The sequence below is a fragment of the Leuresthes tenuis genome, unplaced genomic scaffold, assembly GCF_036924035.1.
Source record: "Leuresthes tenuis unplaced genomic scaffold, fLeuTen1.0.hap1 SCAF_9, whole genome shotgun sequence".
NCBI classification, from domain to species: Eukaryota; Metazoa; Chordata; class Actinopteri; order Atheriniformes; family Atherinopsidae; genus Leuresthes; species Leuresthes tenuis.
Window position 1 is genome coordinate 6,871,843 of NW_027325363.1, and position 21,922 is coordinate 6,893,764.

At 44.0% G+C, this 21,922-nt stretch overlaps 2 protein-coding genes across 5 annotated transcripts in view; one reads left to right on the forward strand and one right to left on the reverse strand.

The window, feature by feature from the left end:
* The first annotated feature begins 4,906 nt into the window (after nucleotides 1-4,906).
* Nucleotides 4,907-8,527, forward strand: ckmb (creatine kinase, muscle b). The gene is made up of 9 exons (XM_072392074.1): nucleotides 4,907-5,006; nucleotides 6,124-6,236; nucleotides 6,344-6,440; nucleotides 6,594-6,748; nucleotides 6,879-7,011; nucleotides 7,098-7,269; nucleotides 7,705-7,828; nucleotides 7,908-8,097; nucleotides 8,273-8,527. Exons 2-9 carry the CDS (start codon nucleotides 6,144-6,146, stop codon nucleotides 8,449-8,451), a joined length of 1,143 nt encoding a protein of 380 aa, XP_072248175.1. The 5' UTR covers nucleotides 4,907-5,006; nucleotides 6,124-6,143; the 3' UTR covers nucleotides 8,452-8,527.
* Nucleotides 8,528-8,906: 379 nt separating this feature from the next.
* mark4b (MAP/microtubule affinity-regulating kinase 4b) overlaps nucleotides 8,907-21,922 on the reverse strand; it is a 50,255-nt gene continuing 37,239 nt past the window's right edge. The window contains exons 15-18 of one of the 4 annotated variants that reach the window (XM_072392078.1): nucleotides 19,630-19,908; nucleotides 18,656-18,738; nucleotides 14,834-14,870; nucleotides 8,907-11,625 (exon numbers count right to left, since the gene is read on the reverse strand). In XM_072392078.1, coding sequence (XP_072248179.1) covers nucleotides 11,292-11,625; nucleotides 14,834-14,870; nucleotides 18,656-18,738; nucleotides 19,630-19,908 — 733 coding nt within the window. In that variant the 3' untranslated portion in view covers nucleotides 8,907-11,291. Of the gene's footprint in view, nucleotides 11,626-14,833; nucleotides 14,879-18,655; nucleotides 18,739-19,629; nucleotides 19,909-21,922 lie in introns of all 4 variants that reach the window. The other 3 variants (XM_072392076.1, XM_072392075.1, XM_072392077.1) reach the window with 3 other exon arrangements.

A 21,922-nucleotide genomic window follows, 5' to 3' on the forward strand; every position in this document is an offset into this window, starting at 1 on the left:
TTAACCGTGGACAGCTTAGCATCCACACATGTCCACACAGTTGTTGTCTTTCAAATTCCTGAGTCTATTTGTGGGCTCCTCCAACTGCTAACATCATTTTTTTCCCCCTCTCTGGGTCAGGACATGTATGTCTAAAACTCTTAGCCTGGGTCAAATCTTAGGAATCCAAAGAAGGAACCAGCGTCCTCAATCCTGCTGCCGTCGCTTCCCATAAGAAAGTTTGAGCAACTATTTGTGGTATCATGAACTTATTTTGTATCAACTTAAGTATGAAACACCAACGTCAGTTTGTGAATCCTCAAATTTTCGGTTTCCTTCAGTTTCTGCGCTTTCAGTGCAGGAAACTCTGCAACACAACGTGAATCTATAAGATGAAAGTGGAAACAAACATCACAAACTTGTGTCAGCGGATGCCATAAGTCTGCCAGTTGCTCCTGGCAACACTCGTGTGTGAACCTCAGAATGCTTGTAGCCCTCAACTGCTCCTTAAGACCTTTAGTGTGTATAGAAATCTGCTATCAGACACCACGCCAACCCAAACTATGTTTAAACTACTGTGCCTGAGTGACTCCTGGCTCCTAACACATAGAATAATAAAACAGAATCTAAGTGCACGACTGGTTCCACCTGAAAAACGTTACTAGCATAAACCTACCATTTGTAACTGTGGAGGCCTCGGACTTGATGAACTTTGTTAATACATTATCTTATATTCTGTATATGTATGCGTTTGTAAACACGTCTGAACATATACTAGAAACATATATATGTAAAATAACTTAAAAATAACTATGTAAATATACATTTGTGGTACAAAAATGCAGCTTTACGTGCATAGCTTTTGCAGTGGATTGTAATGAGCTTTGCAGGTTTCCACGGCTTGCTTCATGCACACACTATAAACTGCCCCAACTCTCCCATCTAATATGACTCTGCAGACCATTTTCTAATCACAACAAACATTAGTGAATGTATTCTGTTCAATATCATGTCATTTCGAAAGCTCTGCACCTCCCACATACTCAGCTGTGTTGAATATTTGCACATTCGGCCAACAGGATTCATGTGAAAATCATTGTGAACGATTCGCACCGTGTTCCTGCTTTACATAACTGTTCCTGAGCGCCTGTTTCCACAAGGCAGCTGCAGGGGTCTGGGGCTGTTTGACCCTGTATGAGGGAGGGGGCAGGCTGGAATAGGTGTGCATGTGGGGTAAGTGCTGTGGGATAGAGTGACAGTCTAAACTGGGATACTGGACCTGTGCCACCATGGCATACGAGCGACAGAACTAACTGGTCTGAATAGGCAGAAGATGCACACAACACAGATCCCATTTCAGTCAGCGTGACCTTTGAGTTTTATTGACGGGGGCTGTGTTAAAGGATGTAATCTGCAGTATAATGGTGCTTTTACCTTATTATTATTATACCTTATAACCACCTTATTGGGCCACTTCATTTGGTCAACACTCATTAATCCGCGTGCCAAAAATGAAAGGTGCAAATATTTCAAAAGGAGATGTTAAATGCGATGCATTAGTTCAGATTTATGGCTCACCGATTGGACTTTATTTCTAAGGTTATGAGTGATGGTAAATTGCAGTTGTATAATGACTTTTAACCTCAGTTTGATCCTAAAAAGAGCGATGTTCAATGTGTGCTGCAGCCACCCACTCACGCAGCGCCGTGATGCAAGGGGTTGTCCTGCCATCGGGCATCAGTTGGGGTTTCAGTGTCTTACCAAAAGACACTTGGACACGTGAAAGGGGCCGAGCTTCAAGCTGGCAGCCTTGTGATTAGTGGATACACTGATATTCTCTTGCTTATTGTAAAGGCAATATGTAATCATTCACATAAGAGTGTGCTCAAAGGGTGAACCTCATGCAGCAGCATGGGGGAGAGACTAATTTGGAAAGTCATGTCTGTGAATGGTCAGGCCACAGCTGTGAAACTGGAGCCTGGGTGTTGATTTAGAGCTAAGAAGCTGGGACTCAGAGTGACTCTCTCAATCCCTGCACACAATCCACACAACACTTACATACAAAAATTACGCTGCAAACCGGAGAATGAGCTCAACAACAACAGTACTCTCACACTCTCCTGCACAGCAAACTGAACCTAAAGTAAAATCAAGGATCATTATGGGAAAAGTAAGTCTAGACCTGGAGTGATTATTTGGTATGTAGACTAAACTGTCATCAGCATAGTATATATATCCTAGATATTAAAAGGATATAGAGGAAATACCAGAAAGCCATTACGGAGCAGCCTGAACATGGAAATAATCTCCAGGATGATCTTAAACTGAAGCCTCTACACCCATATTTCCCAGTCAGGTTTAATGCTGGTTATGCTGCTACAGGCGTGGACATCTGAATGATCTCCCATGATGCACTGAGCACTTTCCATATATGTGTCCACCATCATTGCTCTGTATTTTTGAGCTTGTTTTTGTCTCTGTCCTGTCCTTTCGCTCCTCTGCTGGTCAGTCTGGTTCTGCTGGAGGTCTCTTTCCATTAAAAGGAAGTTTTTCCTCTCCACTGTCACTCTCTGCAGCGTGCACGCTCAGGACAGGAGATTTAACAGAAGCAAAGATTCAGTGCAGTCTGTTGTTTCCTTAGCTGGGTAATTTCTGCGTTGGTCTAAACTTGTTTACTTTGTAAACAGGCTGGAGATGACTTTTGTTGCAAACTACCCCTACAATACCAAACATCCATCTATTTTCTATCATCGCTTGACCCAAATCAGGGGTATTCAGGGGGATCCCAGCTACCATCAGACGGGTCATTAGTCTCAGAAACACAGAGACAAAAACCTCGCGCACACTAACACATAAGCTCAATTTTTAATCACCAATTAACCCAACATGTACGCTTTTAGACTGGAAGGAAGACAGATTATCCACAAACTCCACAGAGAAATTTGAACCAGGAACCTTCCTGCAGCGCTCTCCTGCAAAACATTAGAAAGAATTCACATTAAAGTAAAAAGCATACGTTCAAGGTGCTCTGTGACAGGAACCCAAAAAATCCCGTATTTATCTGAACCTGTTTTGTTCTGGACAAAACTCATGTCTCACATTCAGGCTATTTGGACCCATGATCATTTCTTACATGCATAAGCATTCTGGGGAACAATATCCCTCTGAAGGTGGCCAGATTTACAACATTTATGTTTTTTAAATATGTTTTAATGGGCTGTAGGTTGAGGTGAGTTTCAACCACTTAAATTTTAAAAGAGAGCATATAGTAAACTGTCTATTTTTGTGTGAAATATCAACATCTTTCCCATTTATGAGTCACAGACGGTGTGTTCAGTGAGTCCATACTTGCTCACTGTGAACCCAAAAGTTATACGTTTGTTTTTAACACAAGGAACAAACCTGATGTGAGAATATCTACCCCAAAATACAGCCAAATCACAACAAATGTCATCTCAAGGCACTTCAATGAAAGTGTCCAATTCAAGCCAATTAGAGTCCAATTCATTGTGATTATAATCCATAGGTTGTGAGAGACAGCTGCGGCCGTCTCAGAACTGTCACCAGAGCTGTTTTTGGATCATTAGCAGCAGCTGCAGGGTCAGTTGTGGGGAAAAACATGTTGAATTAGTGATAAAAGATATATTTATGTTGCATATCTGAACCTATCGTTAATCTATGTACACCACGCTTCAGCGTGAAATCAGTAAAATGAGAGATATGCGATGAGGAAACTCTCATTTTTATATCCAACTGCTGTTTGCATCACAGTATTTTTCAGCTCCACCCCCCTATTTCTAAACTGTCACATGATGTGGGGGATTTATTATCCCTCTGTGGGTAGATTACTGAGGTCTATCAGATTACAGGTGCGGGGCACTTATGCTGGAGTTGGACTGGAGGCTTTACAGAAACAGAAAGATCCGGGTATACCCATCTCTGAGCCCAGACCTGACTGGTCTTTTGAACCAATCACTACACAAAACAATCCTTGCATCAGGCAGGAGAAGCCTCCTCAGTGTAAACGTACAAAGAGGCATTCTCTCCTCTGACTTGCCAAATGTTTTGAGTTTGCACAGGCTGTCACTATGCATCATTACATGACATTTCACACGAGAAGCAGACCAACAGATCCTAAACTCACGCTTGTCACTTTGCAAATTTGTTAGCGAGCGGGCTGTTAAATGCAACCCAATCCGTTCTGTCGACTGTTTTGATGATGTAATCCAAGACAAACTGAACTCCTTCAAGCGATGACAGACTGAACTCCAGTAAGTCAGCTTCATCGATTCAAAGACGATGCTGAAAAGACACGGAAGAGATTAGATATTGTACATGTGCATCCAAACAATCAGAGCCTCGCTGTTACGAAACAACGTAGATGCATACTGCAGTAGAATCCCATTAAAATGCTTTTCCTTAGTCTTTGTTGTGCTTTTTATTCATGATTTGACTGTGAAGCTTGACGTGTGGGTGAGTTTTAGGGCCCTCGTGTAGAAGTTGGGAGTTTTTAAAGATTCTTTAGAGGAGACTCAATCCTAAAGGTGTAAAAATAGCTAACATTTGCATGCCATTAACTCTAACTCTGGACATTAATTCAAACAGTTATCAGTGCCTCTAAGTGCATATGGATCTACTGTCACTACAAGGGAGTTATGACTGTGCGTGCAGCTATGAATGTTTGTGGATAATTGTGTTTCTCTACAAACTTCTTGCCTGCAGGTTTCTATCAACCAGCTACTAGCAGGCAGAAGGTGAAAGGTTGGACCAGCCAGCAGCAGCTGTTCCCTCGTCTCTCTTCTTGAGAGTTGTATGACGTTCATTCTTGCCTTTTAGAAACTCAGTCAGGGACAGAAAACCCCATGTGACCAATCAAACGAGGGGACCCCAGGGCCAGTCAGCCAATAGCGACAGAGAGCTGGGTATAAATGCTAAAGTCCATTCCTTGTTAGAGCTGGGCTACCCCTACATTTGGTGGACAGGATCTGATCCCGGGATCTGTTACCTCTTTCTTTTCTCCTAAGCAGGTAAAAAAAAAAGAAAAAAGCAGCACATTGCATTAGCTAGTCGTTTTGATCATTCCGTGGTAAATATTGTGAGGATTTTACCATTTAAATATGGACAAAAGCTTCTTTCTGGCACAATTCTGTGAAAACTAAAAGGCTAAAAAAAAAAAAAGATCCCACAAATGAGTTCTTCTTCTGCAGTTTGGTTTTGGATTCCTCTGAAGCTTTGCACATTTTTCCCTGATACGGACACTACAAAAAACCTCTCTGGTGGCACTTCTGTGGCACTTGAAATGTCGCTTCTCTTTGAAAGACCTGACACACTCGGATGTGTAATTAAGCATGCAGCTGTGTGGTGTCACTCGAACAGTTGTGGCCGTCTGTCAGCGGTTGCTGACGCCTGCAGAACAGGCTTGAGGTGTGTCGAAATAGTTTAGGAAGGCTTGATTTAGCCATGGAACTTGTGCAACCATCTGTGAGGCACGTAAGCTTTGACCTTTAGGTGTACCAGGTTTCATCAGTCCAGTGCACCTTCAAGAAATGACTTAACTAACTTCTGGCTGTAGGTTACAGACTAGCATAGATAAGAATGACATGTATTTGTGGCTTAATTCCTGACCAAAAAATCATTAATTCTGCAGCTGTAGCCCAGTTAAATCCAGCTTTATACTTAAAAATCTGTCATTTTGGAGTAAAACATGTACAAAAATAACTTTTTCTCAAGCAGTTTTCTTAGTCTAAAGTGTAACAGGTTGTCAGAAGATAAATCGCATGTGAGTTTGACGACTAAGATGTTCAGGTTGGCTGGAGAGAAAATTATTCATCATAATGTGCTGGAGACTCACTGCAAAAGTGGGAGGGGTGCAGGACAAGAGGTGGCCCACCCGTGCTATTAATAGTCTTTGCTGTGAGGGGAGGACGGGTGTTGAGACGGTCAGAGAGACAGGAAAGCAGTAAAGAAACAGAGACAATGAGAAGGTGTCTCCTTTTCACCAGAAGACTTATAGACAAGGCACTTGAGAAACTTGGAGAAATGCCAGACAATAAGATTGGTACTCATGGTGTTTCAGCTCTTTTCTGGTGTCGTAGTCTCACCAAATGACTCAATAATCACACACCTCCTCCCATCTCCTCTCAGACGGAGTAAGAATCGCAGCCATGACGAAGAACTGCCACAATGACTACAAAATGAAGTTCTCCGTGGATGAGGAGTTCCCCGATCTCTCCCTGCACAACAACCACATGGCCAAGGTAGAGACACCCGCCCACTGATGTTGTGCTTTAGCTGCCTAAACTAAGTCATGTAAAAACAAAAGTTTCAGTCAGGATGATTCACTCACACGTTTGACCTGCTTCAGGTGCTGAACAAGGAGATCTACGGCAAGCTGAGGAGCAAGTCTACTCCCAGCGGCTTCACCCTGGATGATGTGATCCAGACTGGTATTGACAACCCTGGTAAGAAGAAGCGAGTCTGTCAGCGCAGAGAGCAGAAACTACCAAACATATGCTCTCAGACTGTCATGTTATTAGTAGCAATGTCAGCCAAACCTGTAATATGCAGGCAGTCAGAATGAGTCTGAGCGAGGCTGAACTGTCTTTGTCCCAAAGGTCACCCCTTCATCATGACCGTGGGCTGCGTTGCTGGTGATGAGGAGAGCTACGAGGTCTTCAAGGATCTGCTGGACCCAGTCATCTCCGACCGTCACGGTGGATACAAGCCCACCGACAAGCACAAGACCGACCTGAACTTCGAGAACCTGAAGGTGAAGGGTCAAGACATGCATGACGGTGTTGGTGTGAACACAAAATCAACTGTGTTTAAAAGATTTATTAGTTAGGAACTTAAAACGGATGGTGGAAATATTACAATGAGGTGTGTTCGTTATGTCTCAGGGTGGCGATGACCTGGACCCCAACTACGTGCTGTCCAGCCGCGTTCGTACCGGCCGCAGCATCAAGGGATTCACCCTGCCGCCACACAACAGCCGTGGAGAGCGCAGAGGCATTGAGAAGCTGTCCATTGAGGGTGAGCATCAAACTACTCACTGTGGAAAAACAGGATGTTGTTTTCAGGGGAAGACTTCTTAACCTCCCTCTCTCATTTCCTCTCAGCCCTGGCCAGCCTGGATGGTGAGTTCAAGGGAAAGTACTACCCCCTGAACGGCATGACCGACGCCGAGCAGGAGCAGCTGATCGCTGATCACTTCTTGTTTGACAAGCCCGTGTCCCCCCTGCTGACCTGCGCCGGAATGGCCCGTGACTGGCCCGACGGCAGAGGCATCTGGTGAGAAATACAGACAGGAATAAAGATCTTTCATCAGGGCTTCCCCTGTTATAAAGGTACATGATGAGCAGGGCCAGCTGTGGGTCAGGAGCTCGAGTGTTCCCAGAAAGTTGGTCCACATTGATACGTCCTCCATGTTATCTGGACAAAAGCGTCCGCTAAATGAGTAAACCTAACATCTCCCATCTGGCTTTCTTGCACAGCCTTTATATAATGAATCCTAAATTAATTCGGTTTTCAATCATCTGCTAAAATGTGTCATGGTTTCAGCAGCTGTTGCATAAACTTCCCTTCAAAGCCTCTAAATCAACAGGCTGCTGAGCTGGATAATTCACACTATCTGGGCTGTTATATACAAACGAGTTTATCTACTAAACAAGCACAGCGTGAGACACTCGTTCTTGAACATTTTCTGCTGGATTCTTCCTCTTTCAGGCACAACGACAACAAGACCTTCCTGGTCTGGGTGAATGAGGAGGATCACCTGCGTGTCATCTCCATGCAGAAGGGAGGCAACATGAAGGAGGTCTTCAGACGCTTCTGCACTGGCCTGAAGAAGGTATTAAACTCATCAGAAAAAACACACAAACGATTATTTTCTACAAGTAATTTATCTAAATCTACTCGTCTCTGATCAGATTGAGGAGATCTTCAAGAAGCACAACCACGGCTTCATGTGGAGCGAGCATCTGGGCTACATCCTGACCTGCCCCTCCAACCTGGGAACCGGCCTGCGCGGCGGCGTGCACGTCAAGCTGCCCAAGCTCAGCACACACGCCAAGTTCGAGGAGATCCTGACCAGGCTGCGTCTGCAGAAGCGTGGCACAGGTACTGAAAACACTCCGAGGACATTTGTTAAGCAGAATCTTTAGTAGAGACCAGTTTCTACCTCAGTCTCGGGTCTTTTTGTAGACCAAGAAGTACAACTGGTGTTAATGTTGGTCCTCTGGAGACGATACGTACCACATGAGAGGATGTAGCCTCACTCTTCTTCTCCTTCCAGGTGGTGTTGACACGGCCTCCGTGGGTGGCGTGTTCGACATCTCCAACGCCGACCGTCTGGGCTCCTCTGAGGTGGAGCAGGTCCAGATGGTGGTTGACGGAGTCAAGCTGATGGTCGAGATGGAGAAGAAGCTCGAGAAGGGAGAGTCCATCGATGGCATGATCCCCGCCCAGAAGTAAAGCGAACAGACAACCCATGACCGAGTGACTGTCTTACGTTTCTTTTTTATTTTATAAAAAAATGAACACGTAGCCTCGTTGTAAAGTTATTTTACTGGTTACGGATACTTTTGGCTTTCATCTTTCCATCAAAGACACTCCACTTCTCTTTCTTACTTCTGTTTACCTTATTTTTTCTGTCTCCATCTTCCTGTAACTCAAAACCATCTTCTCTTTAACATCCTGGGATCAATCTGTGCATAGTCTGGTCGTGGCTATGTATACGCACCGAAGGAAAATTTGATTGTAAAATAGAACTGGACTATTAAACAAAGCCCCATGTAACAATCACTTCATCTTGTTTGTGTTGTCTTCATGGAAAAAGTCTTTTGCTGCTACTCACAGCAGATTAGTCAGGTTATGAAACAACCGCATCACACACTACAGCTGAGAAAAAGAGGCCGGGAAACTGTGAGAGAGGTTGAAAGTCTTTTATTTTTGTGTCACACATTATTTCCTAGGAGACATGCAGGATTGCAGGTCGATCATTTGTTATTTCAGCCCATACGTTAGGTTTTATTGATTAACAGTGACAGCTGCAAACACACTACACAACAGAACTGTAGCCTTAAAGCTTGGCCTTAGCCATATCTAGAAAAAACAGCCTCAGGGGGGTGTGAGGCCCAGCCGTACACAGAGAAATTGCATAAACTAGCCCTAAATCACAGCTTCACATTTTCAGACGGTGGTGGACACCTGAAATCTCCCACGAAACTAAATCCTGCAGAAAAAGATCACAAACATCCAACTTCGATGCTGCAGTTACGATCGCTTGGCTTCTTTTTTTTGTTGAGTGTTACAATACAAGTACAGCAACCTTTCTGATTTTGGAGTTGTCAGTCGTCGCAGCAACACATGATCCACCTTAAGACCCGCGAGTGTATGTCTGTCCAATTCTGTGAGGAGCATCAAAGTGCTTTCAGAGACGAAAAGAACCCAAAGTAAATGTCCCACCAGAAACCTCCGGCTCCACCCACAGCGGCTTAAAGAGGCAGCAGTCCGAGCGGTTAACAGTCATAAGCCCCTACAGCCACAGCTGGATCTGATCAACAGTCGTACACTGCGGAGCGTGATTGGTCAACAGAGGGAAAGTCTACAGCTTGTATGTCGAGTGTTTCTGAGATTAGGAACACAAACGCATGTTTTCACTTTATAAACTTCCATGAAGGTGACGTCTGTGAAATTTGGATAAAGATAAAAACCTTTTTACCTCCGTTTCCAAATGCAAAAGTGGAGCATTACGGAAACCAAATGGCACATCTGCCTGGACACCTGAAGCCGTCACAGCTGGATTCTCTATGGAAACTCAAGAAGCCAATGGAAAAAGACTAAAGACAAAATGACCCCAAAACATTGCTGTACAATGAAATACTAGAAGAAAAAAATGCCAAGAAAAAGTGCTCAATAATTTTCAACAACATACCAGCGACATCAAAATCAAAAACAAGGAGCCCAATTAGTCTTAAAAGATGCTTATTCAAGTCTCGACTCTTGGCTTTGTGGCTGTATTGCACAATAACAGAAGAAAACAGCGACATTGGCTTTTGGACAGTCTGAAACAGTACAAAGTGCAATCAGAAGTACTGCAAACCAACTCCAGCTACTTCATTCATCCTAAATGAAGAGGGAAAATGTTTCAGATACAAGAGATTCAATCTAAAAGGACTCGAGGGTCACTTTTCTAAAAAAGAAAAAAGAAGAAATGCTTCCGTTTCAATGCTGGACAAAAAGGGCCGACGCTCCTGCTCTTTAGCAATGTTAAGACAGATTAAAACAGACGGGAAACATAATCGCAGTTGTTATGTTTTCACATGGACTGTGGGTGGAAACATACTTTAAGCAGATGAGCTACAGGTGGTCGGATGATGCATTAGTGTCAATAATCCATTCTGATTCCTCCACATCAAGTAAAATGATGTCATTTGGCTCAGAAACTGACTAAAATATGTAAAAAGGCCAGTTGAGACACACTCCTAAGTACTAAAAAATGGAGGATTCCACTTTCAGCTGCTGGAAACTAAAGTATTTTACTACTTAATTAAGACATAAATGAGTGTTTGAAAGAAGCAGGATTTCAGATTAAGGAGGGCTGTGTGGCTGTAACCAGCTCACCTGCCAGCCGGCGACACACAGAGAAGCAAATGTTTCCAACAGGAACGGTGCAAACACCTGAAAATCCCAAATATGTAGAGTTTTGTTATCGCCGAGGCAGAAATTTTGGTTTTGAATCTGTCAGAAGTTTCTGCATTTCTGCATGTCTCCCTCCAGAGAACAGAGGTTCAGGTAATGACAACAGCTGTCGACGTCTGCCCACTTCAAAAAGCACGAACGAAAGAAAAAATAAACTCAACAGACAAAAAAATAATAAAAACAAATCTTTAAATAGCAGCTCTTTAAAAAGGAATGATTACAAACAGGAATAACAATGTCAAGGACAACAAGTTACCGCTCTGCGCAACGACATCCTGATCATCTTTAAACGTGAACATGTGAGAAGCTAAAGAACAGTTTCACTCCGTGGGGCTCACGGTGGCGTGTGCTAAGCAAGGGTCGAAGGTCACTGACAGCTCCAAAGTCAGGGGTCGTCATAAATCTGCCGACGGCAGCCCGTCCGCATCTGTGCATCCGTGTGTCCGGCTGTGTTCAGGTGGCATCGTAAGCGGAGGGTCTTTTGGCGGAGGTGAGGCATCGCTAGCCTCATCAGATGAGGTGGAGCCCAGGGAGGAAGAGGGCGTGGATTCTGCTCCTCCTCCTCGTTCCTCAACCTGTCTGTCAACTCTATGCCCCACCTCCGGTCGCCCTCAGAGCTCCAGCTCCTTGGACACTTTGGTGGCGATGTCTCTAAAGGCTAACGGTGCCCCCCACAGGCGCTTAAACCTCACACCGCTGCTGTGGCCCAGGCTGCTGGGCAGCTGGCAGACCTCAGCCTCGAAGGCCACCCGGGCGCCGGCTGCTCCGTGGGTGCAGGACAGGAGGAAAGGCCCGGCCAGGTGGACCTGGCAGCCGCAGCCCTGCGCCGCCTCGCGCAGCGCCAGCACCACCTCAGCCGGGTCGCGGGGGCTCCGTACCCTCACATCCCAGCCGCATCGGGGGGTCCGGGGCTCGGCCGCTTTCTGATGCCCAGATAGATGGCGACTAGAAGGGGCAAGAGGGGAGGGGCGATGCAGATGGAGGGGGGTGGAAATGTTTGAAAACAAAAAGAACAAGGTGGGGGTGAAATGGGATGTTTAACAGGGGAGGGGTTAAAGGTGGGGGTAAAAAAATAAACATCAGGGGTCAGAAAGAAGAGGGGTGAGTTTTAAATGTGGGAGATGAAGAAATGTAGGAATAAAAGAGTTAAAGTATGGGTGAGGAGGGCGAGTAAATGAATGTTTGGTTGCATGAATGTGAGTGTTGAGCGGTTAGGGAGGGGGGAGAGGAGGAAAAAGAAAATTAATACCACATATTATTACATCCTGACTCCCTACTTAGATAAAAAAAATGTGCATTTTCTGATCAGTTTATATTTTCTAAAATATGACACGAATGATGTAAAACACTAAGAAAGTATTCAAAAGAAACCTTAAAGTTAAGTCAAACCGATTCACAGTGCATGGAGTTTGTCCTCTAACATATATCTAATTATCTAAAATACAGATAAATCAATAAAGAATAAAACTATACTAGACTTTCTAGAATGACACACATCCACCCTGCTGGCGTGGATGAGTGAGCTGTTGGTAGAAACACAGGAAGTTATGATTATTTCCTTCCCTCCGACGCCACAGCTCTACTTTCAGGGACAATCTACCATAAGGAGTCACACTCTGCGTCTACAGCCACACCACAGCCTAACGTCGGCCCGCTGGTTTACCTGCTGTTTATAACCTGAGACTTGGCTGAAGCAGCTGAGGCTGAGGAGGAGTAAAAAAGCCTTTAGTTTCAGGAACACACTGCAAGATCCATCACCCAGAAACAGTAGAAATGAACAAAATGAGAGAACAAGGTGTCACAGCCTCCTCTTCTGGGCTTTCTTGAACATTTTGGTGCACATCTCAGAAATAATATCAATTAAACCATCAGACCTGTGGGTTCATAATGTCTTGATTTGTAAACACTAAGTGTCCATCCCTCCCTCCATCCCATCCAGGAGAGAAACCCACACATCCCTCTCCACAGCGACATTCTCCAGCTGCTCCTGAGGGATCCCGAGGCGTTCCCAGGCCAGAAAGGACACATAATCCCTCCAGAGGATTGAGGTTGTTGCTGAGGTTGTTCAGGCATCTTAACTTAATCTCAGATGCCTGAACAACCTCAGCTGACTTCCTGTCGATGCAGAGGAGCAGCAGCTCTACTCTGAGTTCCCTCCGGATGGTTGAGCCCAGCCACCATCCCAAGGAAACCCATTTCAAATCAAAAGCTTCGCCTTCTGGCTCAGCTCCCTCACCCCCACGGACCGGAGCAGCGCCCTTATTACTGCTAACAAAGCCCCAATCCGCCTGCCCCCCCTCCAGCCTGACATCACTCGTGAACAAGATACCCAGATACCCAAACTCCTCCACCTGAGGAAAGGACTCACCCCCAACCCGGAGAGAGCACTCCACCTTTTTCCAGTTGAGAACCAGGGCCTCAGATTTGGAAATGCGTACACAGCTCTTTCTTTAGTTAAACAGGGACCGAAAAGCTTGTAAAAGCAGCTCCGGTACCCCATCCTCCCTCAGCACCCCCCCCAGAATCCCCCGGGGAACACGGCCGTCAGCCTTTTTCAAGTCAACACATGTAGACTGGATGGTCAAACACTATCTCTTTAACCCAGGGTAAAGATCTGCTCCACGATCTGGGCTAAAGCCCCACAGCTCCTTCTGAACCAGAGGTTCAACATTCGGTCGGAGCCTCTTCTCCAACACCAAGGAGCAAACTTTCCTGGGGAGGCTGAGCGGTGTGATCCCCCTGTAGTTGGAACAAACTCTCCGCTCCCCTTTCTTAAAGATGGGAACCACCACCCCGGTCTGCCACTCCAGGGGCGTTGACCCAGACCAGGCGTGTCAGCCAAGACAGCCCCACCGTGTCCAGAGCCTTTAGCATCTCGAGGCCAATCTCGAAGCTCTTTGACGCCCAAGGTGATGGACGAGCCTTCCCCCACGTCCTCAGACTCTGCCTCCTCAATGAAGAGGTCAACCGGATTGAGGAGATGTTCAAAATGCTCCTTCCAGCGTTCGACAACCTCAGTTCATAAGGAAGTGGCTAAATCTTTGATATATTGATGGAGATCGATTCTTTACCTCCTTTACGTTGCTGTATATGAGTGTTCTTTATGTACAGGGTGAAAAAACATGATTATTTGCACTAAATAAAGGTTGTTGCCTCAGATAAACTGCATGAAACAGATTCATAATGTTCAATCATTCATGTTCTCTACAACAATGAGGTTACAGGCATAAAAGACCATCTATTAGGTGGATAAAAAAAACATTTATAGCCATTCAAAAATCTCAATGTTGACAAGCTGAATTTGATTTTATGAGATTTGGGATGGAAAAGTGTAGATATTCAAATATGTCAAACAGGAGCTTATTTTTCTGGGTTCAGGATGTTTTGGGCTTGTGTAAACACAGGCTAAAGAAGACCTGATCAAACAACAATCTTCTTCTTCTGTGTCGACGTTTGAACTTGATACTCCAGCAGCTTTTTACCAGGTTTTATGGAAGTGTGGTCTTGTTTGTTTGTACTTTAGAACATAACCGCTGTTAAACAACCAGTGAAAATCACGTTAATTCTTTGATTAACTGCTTTTTTCTGCGACTGGCGACGGTCTCGTCAGCTCAGGATTAGACGGAACAAGCTTGAACGCTGCGTTTATCAACAGTAACCTCTTTTAACCACATTTCTAATCAATCCTTGATGGTTTACGTCAAAGTTTCTATACGCTTCAGCTCTGTTTTTTATGTTCCTTTTAGTCTTCATGCATCCACATCACAGTGACATCTGAATGGCCAATGATTCACTTAACCGGTCCAAACACGTAGCTGGAGTTATAAATAACCATCTTTAGCTTGAAAAGAAACAAGGACTCCTACAGCAGATGGTGTGCTGGTTGCATAAAATCTAAATAACTATGACATCATTTTTGGAGCCTGAAACGTCAGCATATCTCACTAAAGAGTACATCTTTAAAGATTTATTTTACTAAGATCTGAAAGTAATTTATGGGTAATTTCAAAAAGCATCAAAACATCTCATTGTGGAGTTCATTAAAGACAGATACAACCCTTAAAATACATGCTAATGTGGTAAAGAAGCAGAAAAGCTGCAACACAGCTGGTTGCTTTAGTTCTGGTGTCAGAATTAAGGAAATGACTCTCACCTTGTGACCGGAGATCTGCTGATTCTCTCAGGTTCGTCTGTGACCCTCAAGAAGAAGACAAACGTATCTGTTAGGAATCAATCAACCAATCGGATTCCCACACACATACCCCCAGCCCCCCTTCCCCGTTTAGGTGCACCAAGTATCCACCAATCACGGCACATCGTCACAGATGGATCATCATCACCAACCTGAACTCACTACACTGAAACACTGGATGGATGAGAGACAACAAAACACCAAAGTCACCCACAAACAACTGAGAAGGACAAACAAACGCAGGGGAAGGGAAGCTAGAACAGATTTAACAGACACTACAGTGTGTGTGTGTGTTACAGCGGTGCCTGGATATGGCAAAAAGTGCAGAGGGAAAGCCCAAATTATTGAGTTTAAAAGAAAAAAAAACTACAAAATCCCACGAGAAATGTTTTGCTTGAAGTCTTAGAAGCGCATTGTGAGAAAATATCACCACCTTTCTTTAAAACCAGTCATAATAACTGATAAACATAAGATAGAGCACAGTGTAACAGATAAATAAAATAAATATACAGAGTGTTTAGAGGTATTTACAAAAGAATAATGTACATAAATATGTAAACTAACATGCAAGTGGACAGTTTATGTATAATTATCAAATAATATAAATAAAAATATTGAATAAATATTACAAAATATCTAAGATGATGCAGATAAATAACTTGACAACTGCATCCTGACATGAATAAATTATATGTGAGAGTTTACCATCTTAAACTGCTGCGTTTCCTTTAGTTTTTCCTATAAAGAACCACATCTAAAACTTTTTTAGTCTACTTTTACTCACTCGTCCCTACAAAGATGGTAAATACGCAGCCAAAATCCCTCTTTTTCAATCAAAGCCTGGTCGATATAGAATAAATGAATGCACTTCTCATGTATGACCACCAGGGGCTGCTGTTGCTGTTTTTTCCTGTGAATAATTGCATCTTTCACACTAACCTGGCAACCTAGTCTCTAGAACTGAAAACAAAGTTGGAACAAAGAAGATTTTCTTCCTTTTTAAACTGAAAAATGTTCTTTCATGCACCTCTGACTCCTTTTGAGTAGCTAATGCAGTGTAGCAGTTTTAATAAATCTAAATAAAAGTTCAGACCTCAGCGATTAGATCCCTGAAAATCCTCTCAGATTATCACCTGCCTCATAATACCCCCCGGGATTTATGAATCAACGCTATATAAATCACTGCCGACAAACATAATTGAGATAATTTCCCGTTGAAGCAGGAACACAAAGACTCGCTTCAGCAACTATTAGCTAGAAAATATTTGAGTCTTTCACACAATGATGTTGTTGATCTGCAGTCAGCTGGATGACACATTTCTCTTGAGGCCATATTATGAAACCTTACATTAGCACAAGCCTGTAGACAACTGGAGACCTCTGCTCCTCCCCCAGTAACGGACGGGAAGCTGCCCTTTGGCAAGGCGGCTGTCGTTAAAACTTCAAGGTGTTTTGTGGGGTGATAGACTCTTTTTGCTTTATCTCAAGTCAGCGGCTAATTACTAAAACCTTCGACGAGAAAGCAGAAGAGAGTGTGTGTGAACAGAAGAAGGAGAAGAGGGAACAAAAAAAGAGAAAATACAGGAGAGAGAAGGACGTAGCAGCAGTGGAAGAGGACAATCTTCATGTCTCCTGACAGCGAGCTGGGTTAGATCCCGTTTAAGAGAAGGATAAATCCTGGTTACATAACTAATCCTGATTTAAAACACTCAGTCAGTCAGGATGAGATGCTTCTTACAAGCATCTGCTCCTGTCCTGCAGAGGGCTCAAACACATGCTGCGTATTTTAAATGTCACAAGTTCAAGGCTGCAAACCGAAATGTATTCACCCAAAGATGTAAGTCTGCCAAATCACAGGTTTCAGAGGTCAAAGTTATCTGAGAGAGCAAAGCTTTAAATAAAAAAAACCTGTTGAGTGACTGACGGCGACCTAATTTACACCAAACTCTGTTTGAGCCTCCTTAAATACGAATAATTTGGGGGATTTGGACTTCTGAGCAGAACACAAAAGACATTAAGACTAAACTTGATTGAAGTCCATGGAAGCTGCAGCCCTCGTGGTCCACTGAGGAGTGACGTTACTCCTCTTATTTCGGTTACTCCTCTTATTTCGGTTACTGTTCTCTTAAAGATGATCCCTTAAACTAAACGCTGGTTTACAAAGACGGTCTTTGCTCTCTTTGGTACACAAAAGCTTTGGCCGATGACAAACGTGTCAAAGGCAGTAACTGATCCTCTGTATCCTTCACCCCCGACCTCTGTTTTGTAGAAAACACCATTAAACCGCCCCGGCCGCCTCTTGCCGTCTGTCCTGGTTTCTCTGCTTTCTTTGAGAATCCTCGGCTCTGCTGCTGATTTGTTAACAGTCTGGGAAACATTTGGTGTTGATTACATGTCTCAGACTAATACAGCTGGGCTGCAGTAAACTCACACACACTGGGGAATACACCAAAACCGTCTTTATAGTTGTTTTTTCCCCCAAACAAACAGGTTGTGTGAGCGGGTCTGTGTGTGTTGTACATGTGCTTGTGTTTAACTGCTAATTTCTGCCTCTACATAACTAACGGATTCACTGAACACTTAAATCCATCATGACGCCAGACAGAAAAGTCAACTTAAACACAAAAAAACAAACAAAAAAAATACCCCCCCTCAACCCTATTTTATCCCCTCCCAGAAATCAATACATGGCCTACAGTTTCTAGTGAGTGCTGCAGCATTAAAGCGACAGACATGCCACTCAGGCAGACAGCTGCTGATCAGAGTTTGAGGCACAAACATGAAGCTTTGAGGTGAAGCTGCTCTACAGGAAGGCAATACGTGTTCAAACTGAGCTGAGCTTCAGTCACAGGTTGGACTTTATTAGATTTTGCTCACCCTAACCCATCACTTTCAGGTGCAGCGGACATAAAAAGGTACATTTTTCTAACTATGTTTGCCATGAAGTGGGATGAGAAAGCTCAGCCGGAGCTGATCAGCCATAAACACACATTAAACAGATCCTGCAGTTAAATTTAGGGCATTTTAAGACTTTAAATATGAGAAAAGTATGCAGGTAAATACCTATTTTCTAAATATAAGATGATGGAGAAGTATTAGAAACAATATGACCCGTGATAATTCACTCCTGCATCATATTCTAACTGGATCCAAGCAGCATGGCAATAATTCCTGATCATTTTCTCCAATTTTCCTTCTTATCAGAAGAAAATCAAACTTGTTGGCAAAATAAAAAGTGATAAACATTGAAGTTCCAGAAAGCACATAGTGAGTTAATGAGTATTCTGGCTTCCTTAAGCAACCGTGGGCTCAGAGTTTGCCACAGATGTGACTTTGCTGCTTGGAATAGCCCAAAAACTAAGGAAATACAGCATTCCTTGCTGAATGCACAATTTAGTGCCACAACAACCACACTTTTAGTTAATATTCCTGCAGTGTGACCTCTTACTCAGTGGTCAAAGCAGGCAAAGGATTGAATTCAATTATCGCAACCTTTTGCTATTAAAATAAGTCTTAGCGTCTTAGTGATCAAACACATGTTTGGAAGGAAGGTTGCAAATGTTTCAGGCTTCAGTTTTCCCTTTTTTAAACCCTCCAGGGTGAATTTATTCACAACTTGTGACTTAAACTCCTGCCTGATGAGCAGCTTTGCCTCAGATTAAGGTTTGTATCGCTAAACTCTAACCTGCAACAGACAGGGATGAAGGTAGGGATGACGGGAACTGGCGGGCAGGCAGACAGTCAGACAGATGCAGCCAGAAAACATGGGAAAGGAAGACTTACTAACTGTTTTTGTCCCCTGTGGGAGGGTGCAGCCCGACATGGACTTGTTTGAGCTCTGACGTTTAGAAGGGTCAAGAGTGACCCTAGGAGGAAAGAGGAAGAAGAGAAGGGAGTGAAGAGAAGATGAGAGGAATGGAAAAAGGAAAATTAGAGTTAGAGAGACATTGAACGAAAGGATGAAGGAGAAAACAAGTAGGAAGCACAGGTAGAAGAGCACAAATCAAACAGAATGTACTGTTCAGGAAATAGAAAGGACAGAGAATCGGTCGGTGACTGGTGAGAAAAAGCCAAAGTTGTTCAAGAATCAAACAAACAGATAAAGCAACAATCAGCAGCCAAGAAGAACAGACCATAGAAGACATACAGTATGTCCATCTGAGCAGCAGACCTGGGTCAAAAAGGTTCTTATTCAACACTTTAACAGGTTATGAAATCAAATTTTAAACATTTTAAGGACGTCGTGTGATCCTACAAATGTGACAGCTAAAGGAAGTGAGCAGAGAGCAGTACGACCTCAGGAAGAAGAACCTCATCTACTGCCTATACAACAGTGAATAATTCAAACCCCCCCACACCTAATTAGCTTTATAAACAGCATAATCAGTAGTCTGTTTGTTTGCATTTGTTGCAAAGAGGAAACATCATAAACAGTTTCATCTCATACTAAAAACACATTTAAAACAGCATTCTTTAGGTGAGGTCCTATCATAGCACAATTAGACCCAGGTCTGACTGATTAAAGAGGACAAGCTCTGAGGCCTGTAAGGCTAAATCATTAGAAGGAAGGCTTTGGAGGTTAGTACTGGTTAAGGAAGAGACGATGAAAGGCAGCAAGGTTAGCTAAATGATCTTCATGTACAGGTTTATAGCAAAGAAACGACACTAAACCTTAACAATCCTATAAAACAGGCCTTCCTCTCCGGTCTCTATAAAGATAAAAGTCATGGTGCATCCTCTCTGGCTTCTCCCCTTACCTGCGGGTCAATTTGGAAGTGAGTTTGCTTAGCAGGTTGGTCGTGGCCCGGGTCCTGGCATGAGGCAGCGGGCTGGCATCGTGGGATGGCGTAGGGGACGCTGGGGGGACGTGGGAGGGAGGACGGCGGTCTCTAATCTGCCCTCCGTGGAAAGTGCTCCTCACCGTAGAGCCCCTGGAGAGACGAGAGGAAGGCGTGGAAGACGAGGAGGAGACCCCAGAGGCGCCGGCAATGCTGTGGGTTGATGGGGAGGCAGGGGGCAGGCGGTGGGATAAAGTACTGTAAAGGAGAGAGGGGGGGGGGGTAGTTTTAACTGATGTGAGCGAGTCAACACTTCAACATCTTAAAATAAACATTTGAATTCTCTCTGTTGAGAAGCGACTCCACGATGAGTTCAGCCCAAAGAAAAGACGTAATATCGCTCCTTGGATGCACACACAACACTTATCATGATGATTCGGTCTTTCTTTTGCATTCGCTGACTTTAATTTAGACTACAGGACATTTCCAGCCTTGTTCTTCAAACACAGACAACCACAGAACACACAGGAGGTTAATTCTACTCCGTTAGTATTCGCCTCAATCATGGAAGCCTCAAAGAACTTCATTTGATTTGTGTGATTGAACTCTTATGTCCTCCTACCTCACATCCACCCCCCACCTCCCTCCACCACCACCCTGGACTTTGAGGCTGGCTGGTGGCTCGAGGCTGCTTTTCATAACGCTCTAGATAACACCCACACGCAGGGTTCAAGTGGGGCAGAACCATTAGATGAGTTAAGCTGAAGAGCAGCCGTTGCTGAGCAAAATCGTTTAACGTCAATGCAAGCTGGTCGCCCACTGCAGCTCACCGGGGGGGGGGGCACACCGACGGTGGAGGGAGAACAGAGGAAAGGGGTGAGGAGCCTGGACAGAAGAGGAGGTGCTGCTACGGTACATCTTATCTGCACGTATCAGCATAGATCAGCTTGTCTGCTACTTCCTGTAATTTCCATCTCTTTATAATACACATAGTTTTGAGTTTGTTTTCACCAACTAAATTTGTTTCCCTGTGTCCATACACGTGATGATACACGCCCCATCAAGCACTATGGCATGGCATCGCATTGACAAGGCCTCGGGGGCATATGGAGGGTTATGTTGGCCCGGCCTCACTTCATCCTGCTGATCTCTCCTGTTCACCTCTTTCTTCCTTCCCTTCACATATCCCATATACTCATTTACAGACACCATTTTCTTTCCATCTCCACACTTCTTCACCATCATCTGTGAAATGATAAAGCTGAGCTACAACAGAGCGTAAAGCCTGACAGTAAAAATAAAAAAAAGAGGTGTGAAACTGTCTCTCGTACCCACCCAGAGCTCCAGCTGACATCTTTTCTTTATCGTTTGGCATTTAATGATGATGTGTTTTCTCTTCAATCATTTACACATTCAGTCAAGGATATCAATCTCTCATCCATTGGATGAACCCTCTCAGGGTCGCTCCAACCACCCCATCTGTTCAGAAAATCTTTACCTAAAGTCAGATTACAGGCACAAACCCTCGACTGAGCGATAAGGAGGGGGGGGGGGGTGGCATAACACAGGCCAGCAGGAGTGAATGTGGAAAAGTGACCACAGGAAAAACAGAGTGAGACAGAGAGGGGAGACGGTGTCTGCCACGCTTTGAGACCAACAAGCAGACAACCATCTGTCATGACAGCTCACACTGGGTACAAAAAGTCGCACACACAAGCCCACTCAGGCACAGTTAAAGCTCTTCATCCTCTGCTGAAGAGACTAAACGTTAGTGAGACAAACACCATCCGCCACACTCTCTCTGGAGAAAGAGACGAGCCTTACCAGTCAAACAAGTCTTCATAAACAAACTTAATGCTGTAACATTCAACACATAGAAAACAGGTTTCTAAGACTCTTTCACCTTTCTAATATTGTCAAAATTAGGAACTGTCTCAGAGAGGCAGAGAAACTGCTCCATGCATGACTGGAAGTCTTTATTTTTGGGTTTAAAATCAGAACAGAATTCAAAATTCTTCTCCTCACATATAAAGATCCTAATGCTCCATCGTATCTTAAAGATCTCATAGCCGGATATTTCCCCAACAGAGCACTTTGTTCTCAGACTGCAGGTTTACTTGTGGTTCCCAGAGTCTCTAAAAGCAGAACGGGAGGCGGAGCCTTGAGTTATCAGGCCCCTCTCTGTGGAACCAGCTGCCAGTTTGGGTTCAGGAAGCAGACACCTTAAAGACACTTAAAACTTTCCTTTTTCATAAAGCTTATAGTGAGGGAT

Coding starts and splice junctions, on each gene's coding strand:
- ckmb (XM_072392074.1), top strand. CDS start 6,144: ATGACGAAGAACTGCCACAATGACTACAAAATGAAGTTCTCCGTGGAT. Junction 6,441..6,593: donor GACTGGTATTGACAACCCTG/GTAAGAAGAAGC, acceptor TTTGTCCCAAAG/GTCACCCCTTCATCATGACC. Junction 7,270..7,704: donor CCCGACGGCAGAGGCATCTG/GTGAGAAATACA, acceptor TTCCTCTTTCAG/GCACAACGACAACAAGACCT.